Here is a 7,954-nt window from a genome sequence, read left to right on the forward strand (position 1 = left end):
GAAATCAACTCCATACACAGGAGAAGCCCACCCTAATTGGGATGTCTGGGGGCCAGGGCTCCAAGGAGCCCTTGATTAGGGAGATTCTGCCTCCTTTGTTGGCTGGGTGTGGTGGGACTACTTTGCTGAGGAAATGGAAGTCTACTAATGGAGATCTTGTCAAAACCTCACCACCCTCACCAAGCAACCCATGTCAGAGGTTCCCAGAACATCCATAGGGTGCCTGCCTGCAGGAATAGGGGACCTGTAGGAAACAAGGGAGGCCCTGGTTTATAGTGGGCTGAGAGAATATTGCATGAGAAGAGCTACAGAAGCCTGGACAGGTACTCAGCTGCTCGGCTGGTTTACCCTGAAAAGAAGTAACTATAGTACTTCTTTCTAGAAGCAGAATTTTCTATAAATCCCGATGTCCACTGCCTAGCCAATATTTTCTGAGATCATCACATCTGGCCCAGACTCCAGGGCCAGCTTCACTTCCTTCCCTCCAGAGGAAAGCTCCCTAGGCTCCTGTGTTCCATGCTCCCTTGGGAGGCCTGCCCTCATCAAGGAGACCCTCTTCTCATCATGTCCAGATCTTTTCCTCCTGCGCCTCCTCACCTCCACCATAGCTTGGCACAAAACAAACACCACATGGCATAATTTGCAAATGAATTTATTGTGCAGACACCCAGACCACAGCACTCAGAAAGTGGAGTTGACAAGAGGGGCTATGTACACAGAACCCTTCCCTGGGGACCTCCATGAGAGAGACATGGGCTTTGAGATGACATCGTTAGGCTGCCCCAGGGTCCTCCATAGAATACCCCTCTGGAAGAGGACCCCTAAATGGAAAAGCAAGGAAGCAGAGGGACCAGGAAGGGAGCATGACTGGGAGACAAACGGACAATGCAGATTCTTCCCCCAGAAAACAATGGGTGCCACTATCACTAACTACAGTAAGTGGTTTGGAAAGATCTTTCGAAAACTGTTTATGAGCATCCATTTGCTATCGGAGGTGGGTGACAAATTTGCCATGCTGTTAATGAGAGGAACAGAAATAGGCTTCCACATTCTAGAATAGAATCGCCAGGAGAGGACCCCCATCTTTATCTAAAAGAGAAGGTCACTCCAGAACTGTGACCTTCACCTGAGCCAGAACCTCCCTTTATAGAGCTAGAAACTCCCCCTCCAGCACTGACTCCTCCTCCAGAGCTAGAGCCTCCTCTAGAGCCACCACCAGAGCCATATCCACCTCCGGAACCAGAGCCCCCTCTACCACCTCCGGAACCAGAGCCCCCCCTACCACCTCCAGAACCACTGCCAGAGCCATATCCTCCTCCAGAACTGGAACCTCCTCTAGAGCTGCCAAGGCCAGAGCCTCCTCCACCACTTCTGGAGCCCGATCTTTTGCCTCCAGAGCCATAACTGCCACTTCCGGAGCTGTATCCTCCTCCTCCTGATCCTCCTCCTCCTCCATGACTGGATCCTCTGCCTCCAGAACCTTGGCCTCCAAAACCAGACTTGGATGACACATTTGAAGAGACGGTGCTGCTTGTCACGGCTGCAGGAGAGATAGTGCTCTTTCTGACTGCTTTACAGACCTCTACCCCCATACAGGACCACACACAATGGGACCACATCCCACTACTTACACACAGTCACATTGTCACTGAGTTCTCCAGACATTCTGTTAGGGAGAGAAAGAAAAGAATGTGTGGCAGGGCAGGTAGGCATTACACGCCTCATATTTTACAAACTCCACCTCCAAGTGCGCAGATCAGTGAATAAGATCAGCCTGCAGAGGCTGATACATCACCTTCATCTGTGCCGCCTGACGCTGAAGATGGTGACAGGCACCACACTGCATGCCCAGCCTGGCGTCTAAGTCTATATCAGGCTTTTCCATGGGTAAGAATGAACATTGATCTAGCATGACTGAGCAGCAAAGTCACCTCTGACTGTGAAATACATTTCTTTAAATCTATTTTAGGAATCCTTTATTCAGAATTCATGCCCTCTCTAAAATTTTTAAGTGAGATTTTCCTGTGAACATTCAATTCAAAATGAACTACAACTCAGTACAGCCTGCCTGTTCCTCTCTCCCTCCCCCTCCTCCACTCCTCTGGAGACTTTCCTCCTCCCTATGATAAGCCAGGCCCAGAGCAACCCCAGAAAAAGCTGTTCCCTTTGTTACAACAGCTCCTGGATGGCCTACAGTGGCTTTTCCTCTTCCAATTGCTTTAGCCACATTAAGTCACCAGGGGTACTGGTAACATCTGCAAGGTTCTAAGGCTACAGGGGAAGCAGGGGGCCCCTCTTAGAAGATCCGCAGTTGATCCATTGCCACTCTTGAAACCTGTGAGGAATCACGTCCGCACTTACTGGGGTTAGCATGTCCTGGACAGTAAGCACATTCTGATAGTAAGCAGAGGAGACTGCATTTCAGATTTTCTAGAGTCATTTCATTTTCACATTATTTTGTTTTCCCTCTCAGAAAAGACAGAATTTATTGCCTGGTTCACTTGGTTTCAAAAAGCTTTGTTAGTCATTCCACTTTCATAAATGTGCAGCTCTACACTAGGGTCTTGTGTCCGGAGTTGCTCCACAGAGAATGTCGTGCATGCCATCTGGCTCCACCCTCTGCTTTGCCCACCCTTATGCCAGCTCTAGTTCCAGAGAAAGGAAAGAACAGGCCTTAGCACCTTCTCCCGTCTGGTGCCCCTCACCTGCACTCCTCGCCCTCCAGCAGCTTTTGGTAGGTGACAATCTCGATGTCCAGGGCCAGCTTGGTGTTCATTAGCTCCTGGTAGTCCCGCAGCAGCTTGGCCAGGTCCTCCCGGGCCTGCTGTAGGGCCTCCTCCAGGTCTGTGAGCTTGCTCTGAGCATCTTTGATGGCGCGCTCTCCACGCTCCTCAGCATCGGCAATGGCATCTTGTACATTCTTACACTGTAAGAGAACGAAGAGGAAAGGAGAGATGATTTCTTTCTGTACAGACAGTGGCGAGATGGGGAAAGGAGTAGAGAAGTTCAGTGTCGAGGCCAGAACTACTGGCTCCACAGGTATTGGACACCCCTGGGGCTAATGGATGTTACAAACAATGGCGCTAAAACTTGCTGCTATCTCCGGACCTCTTCTTCACACCTGCCCCTTGCCTGGGCCCATCCGTGCACCTGAGGATGGCCTTGACCTCACTCACAGGGCCAGAAATGCTATCCTACTTTGTAGACACAAATGAAGTTACTCTATGCAGGCTGCTTTGCACAGATTCTCCAGTTTCCAGACCATACTCTGCCCCTCATTTTCTGCCCCTAGGTTAATGGCCAGCCCCAATCAGCTCCCTAAAATACTCAGCATCCTCTGTGAACCCAATCGGATACTGCCCAGAGCCTATGCCACGCACAAATGGGAAAGTACATCTGAAATCCACAGCAAGTCCAGCTAGCCTGTGCTTTATTTCCTATTTGCCACCTTTACTTGTGTAGACAACCAAAAAGTGAGCACAGTTCTCTTCCCTTGCTGATGCTGTTTTTAGAAAGTCCCTTATACCAATCTAAATACTATAGCTTCAAATTATGTTTAGTTTCAGGACCTTGTTATTAATATAAACTAGAACATCTCAGCTTCACACACTCAGAGATACAACCATCAGCTGCACCCAACCCTGACTCAACCAGCAGATCTGGGCCCACTGGGTAGGCCAGGCCTCACCTGCTTCTTCACGTGCGAGATCTCCCCTTGAAGTCTCTGGATCGTGCGGTTCAGCTCACTGATCTCCATCTTGAGCTCCCTCAGGCTGTCTCCATGTTTCCCTGCAGTGATCTGCAGCTCCTCGTACTAATGGGGGAAGAGAGGACAGGTCACAGGGAATTCCAGCCTGGGAGAAGCTCCACTGCAGCTATGGGAAGGCTGGCAGCTGGCTGAAGGTGGTGGTCATATTCAGGGGAGGTTGGCAGTGATCTCACATGTTCCCCCAAGAACTTGGTGCCATTTCCAACACTCTCTTGGGAATGAGGCCCAACTTCATTAGTCAAACACACCAGCAATCTTACTGTCTACATCCTGAGAGGGGGTGAAGCCTGGCTTTGTGGAGAGCTGGGGCTGCCTGGCTTTCCCTGTACTTGCCTTGCTGTGGTACAGGGTCTCAGCCTCAGCCTTGCTCTTCATGGCAATGTCTTCATACTGGGTCTGAACATCAGCAATGATGCCTTGCAGGTCCAGGTTGCGGTTGTTGTCCATGGACAGGACGACATTGGTTTCCGTGACAGTCTCGTGTACCTGGGACAGTTCCTACAACATAGAGTGAAGTCTGGCCATGACTTTCTGCCCACACCACAGATAGTGAGGAGATCTCCCACCTAGTGTTAATGAAACACAGATTCTCAGGCTAAGCATTTCCTAGGTGGGATGAAAAGTGACATCATTACTATTTCGTAGCCTCTTGCAAGGTTGTCCTCAGAACTGTAGGGAAGGGAGAGGAGCGTCTGTATTTCTGAGCCTCCTACTTAACTGTTTTCAACACTTACACCAGTAAATGCCCCCAGAAAGCTGATCCATGCTCCATTTAATGCCTTTAATTTTACATCCTTTTTTTGAAATGATATGTGTCCCCTTAGTCCAGCAAGGTGGGGAGATAGTGCATTTTGACCTGGGTAGCCCATGGGACATAGAACAGGCCCCTTCTTAAAGGGAAGTGGACCTGTAGAAGAAAGAGGGATGGGAAATTGACCTAGTATTTCCTGAACCTCATTTCCTCTGGCATCAAAGGAGAAAGCTTCTTCCTCCCCAGTGCCTGTGTTCTATATTCCCCTGAGTGGGCTATAACGATAGCTAGTCAGCCAGTCCATAAAATCCATGTCTACCACTTTTTTCACCAATGGGAAGTGTGGAAGTATAGGTCTGTCTAGCGAAAACTTCCTTACCGCCTCATAGAGCCTTCTCAGGAACTCAATCTCCTGGGTCAGTGTGTCTACAGTGGCCTGCAGATCCACCTTGTTCATGTAGCCATTGTCCACATCCTGCACAGAAGATCAGGACCTCTGGTGAAGTACAACCCCCTACCATACCTGGCTTGCCACAAGGGTCCCGGTTTCTCTGCTGTTCTTCTCCACCCAGTCTGTCCACCCTAACTCTCCTGAGTTTTCCTGGATTATACATGAGTCCTTTGTAGGAACCAGGCTGAGAAGCCATGCTTTCAGGCCTTCTGCTTAAACCTATGTCAGTACGACCACCAGCAACTAGAAGCAGGCATTCTAAGGGAAGTCCCATTCATCAACAGCCCTTTAGAAGAATAAAGTGCTTCCTGTGCTTGCATTATTGTGACCTAATATAGGCTTTAAATGGGTGAGTGACAGCAGTGCTCTGCCCTGTATGCAGAACATCTTGGAAGATCATCTTCAGAAGATTAAAGGGCAGAACTCTTGCCCCAAGAGAACCAGGGCCAAGCATATCTCACCCCTTTCTCTGGCTGCTGCTATGAGTACATACTACTGTTTCCTAGTTTGTCTATCTGGACATGCTGTGGTGTAATACACCCCAATTCCTCCCAGGCCATGACAGGCCTTTACTTACCTTTTTAAGTGTCACAAAATCATTCTCAGCAGACGTGCGCTTGTTTATTTCATCCTCATATCTGTTGGGACCAAAGTGATACAACAGTTAGATTAGTTCATGGTTTTTTCCTTTTCCTTTTTCTATTAAAGTCATCTCAAATGTCCTATTCTGTGGGTATATTAAGTACTCTTTAAATTCCAAAATTCATATTCCAAATGAGACTAGATTTCTGGAAGTTAACTCTCAAACGTGTAAAAAAAAAAATCTCCGAAACTTTATGGCCTACTCATAAATAATCAACAAATATGCAGCCACTAAACCCCCTTATCCCACAAATGCAAGTGGTAGACAAGGGGTTCTGTTCATTTTCTATCTCCACTCATGGTTTAGTCGGCCACCTACTTTTTCTTATAATCCTCCACAAGATCTTGCATATTGTTCAGCTCTGAATCCTGGGAGGTTCTTTCCGAAGAGAGTGCATCCACCTGTTTCTGGAGCTGGTTGATGTAGGCATGGAAGAAGGGCTCCAGGTTGGTGGTGCGGGTCCGCACATCGATCTGCTGCAGCAGCTCCCACTTGGTCTGCAGCACCTGGTTCTGCTGCTCCAGGAAGCGCACCTGCCATGAGAGGAGGAAGAGCACATAAGGCCCAGGTAACCTTTCAGCTAGTAAGACATACCTGCATCTGCAGGTCTGGCGCCGCTTGGGGACAGAAGGCAGTCACAATGCTTTGCCCACCCCAGCCAGCGAGAGGCTGGAGAGTTCCGGGCAGAACTTCTGAGCTCCCTGCCTCTAGTTCTATGGACTCGTGATGCTACCACCGGCTCTGCCCACGCACAGAACTCTCCTACTTCACACCCACTGCTTTGTTTGCAGCTGCTGCCAAGATTCCAGGCCATTTCCCTCCCTGATCCTAGTTGTGCCCCTGCCAATGTCCCATAAATTCTGGAGCAAACCAAAAGCAGGTATCTGCTGGAACTCCAGCCCAGGATGCTGAGTATGAGTCCCGGAGGGCAGGGCTCCTTGGCTGGTGTTTCAGAGCCCTGTTAATTCCTGTGTAATTCAACCAAGACAGGTTTCTCTGCCTTGAAATAGAAGAAAGCCCAGTAACACCCCATGTGACACCATTGAAGACTTTATGATTCTCAAAACTGAGAATGTTTCTCTTGAAGGCTGGAATTTCAAACAGATATTTCAAGTTCCACTTCACAGAATTTAATAGAGTAATAACTTTTCAAGGAAGGAAAGAAACTCCTGAGGAAGACAATATCACCAATTCCTTTTAAAACCTGGTATCACATGTCCTGACCTGCTCAGTTCATTACTTGCCTATACCAATTTTTCTATAATTATCAGAGTTGTCCATAAATGTTTGCACTGAAAAATAAAACCAAAGAGACAAGTGAATCCCAACTACAAACTGTTGTGGAAACAGCCTCTGTAACCAGCATTTTTCACATTTGGGATTTGCAAGTAATCCAGGCTGCAACAGCCACTCCAAAGGCTCCTAAATGAACTCATACAGTTTCCTTTTCAACAGCCACAGCCACAGCCCTGAGCATCGGAAGGAGCTGCTTCTAACTCACCTTGTCAATGAAGGAGGCAAATTTGTTGTTGAGAGATTTGATCTGTTCCCGCTCCTGAGACTTTCTGTTCTGGATCTCTGGGTCTACTTTTACATCAAGAGGTTGCAGGAGGCTCTGATTGATAGAGACTTCATGGATGCCTCCACCAGGGAATCCTCCAGGACCAAAGCCACCAGGACCTCCAAAACCTCCAGGTCCACCACCACCTCCAAAGCGGCCTCCTCCAAAGCTGCCTCCACCGAAGCCGCCTCCACCGAAACCACCGCCTCCAAAGCCACTGCCTCCTCTGATGCTGCTGCCACCTCCAAAGCTTCCAAAGCCACCTCCTCCTCTGCCACCAAATCCACCACCGGAGCCAAAGCTTCCACCTCCTCCAGCCACACTACTGGAGATGCTCTTGCTCCCTCCAAGGCCAATAACACTCTGACTGCCAAAGCCACCTGCGCCGCAGCCTCCTCCGCCACCACCATGGCGGCTCAAGCAAGAAAAGCTGGATGTCGATCTCCGGTTTCCTCCAGAAACTATGGCTGAGCCACTGCTGAAGCCCCGGAATCCTCCTCCTCCTTTTCCTCCTCCTCCTCCTCGAGATCTGTAGGAGATCTGACAACTCATGATGCCTTGTACAGTGAGGAAAGTCCAAGGTTCCTGATGAGAGCCAAAGCTGAAGACCAAGCTGAGTTGTCAGGAGACAATAAGGGTCCTCTTATATACTTGTCAAATAGGTGTTGGTCTACCTGGGTTGGGCCCACTTACACGTGGGTTTGGTCTGCCTGGAAGCTATTCTTGGTGAGTGATTATTAAGCTAATAGCCATTAAAAAATCTACTGATCAGCTCCATT

The 7,954-nt window shown here is 48.9% G+C and overlaps 1 protein-coding gene across 2 annotated transcripts; it reads right to left on the minus strand.

Annotated features, from left to right (window-relative positions):
- Window positions 1-704: 704 nt before the first annotated feature.
- Krt2 (keratin 2) lies at window positions 705-7,727 on the minus strand. Of its 2 annotated transcripts, none has more exons than XM_023722777.1 (9): window positions 7,116-7,727; window positions 5,933-6,147; window positions 5,549-5,609; window positions 4,900-4,995; window positions 4,103-4,267; window positions 3,689-3,814; window positions 2,706-2,926; window positions 1,634-1,666; window positions 705-1,527 (listed from the first exon to the last, which is right to left on the minus strand). In XM_023722777.1, exons 1-9 carry the CDS (start codon window positions 7,725-7,727, stop codon window positions 1,086-1,088), a joined length of 1,971 nt encoding a protein of 656 aa, XP_023578545.1. In that variant the 3' UTR covers window positions 705-1,085. The 2 variants fall into 2 exon arrangements, with proteins under 2 accessions (XP_023578545.1, XP_004637917.1); XM_004637860.2 differs by having other exon boundaries at window positions 705-1,540; window positions 1,632-1,666.
- Window positions 7,728-7,954: the final 227 nt, after the last annotated feature.

The sequence above is a fragment of the Octodon degus genome, unplaced genomic scaffold (assembly GCF_000260255.1).
Source record: "Octodon degus isolate 3935 unplaced genomic scaffold, OctDeg1.0 scaffold00093, whole genome shotgun sequence".
NCBI lineage: Eukaryota > Metazoa > Chordata > Mammalia > Rodentia > Octodontidae > Octodon > Octodon degus.

Bases quoted from the DNA above. Each gene is read 5' to 3' on its own strand.
- Krt2 (XM_004637860.2), bottom strand. From the start codon at position 7,727: ATGAGTTGTCAGATCTCCTACAGATCTCGAGGAGGAGGAGGAGGAAAA. The intron at 5,610-5,932 runs GTAGGTGGCCGA...TGGTCCCAACAG, and splicing joins GTGGAGGATTATAAGAAAAA to ATATGAGGATGAAATAAACA. The intron at 2,927-3,688 runs GTGAGGCCTGGC...GTTCTCTTACAG, and splicing joins TCTCGCACGTGAAGAAGCAG to TGTAAGAATGTACAAGATGC.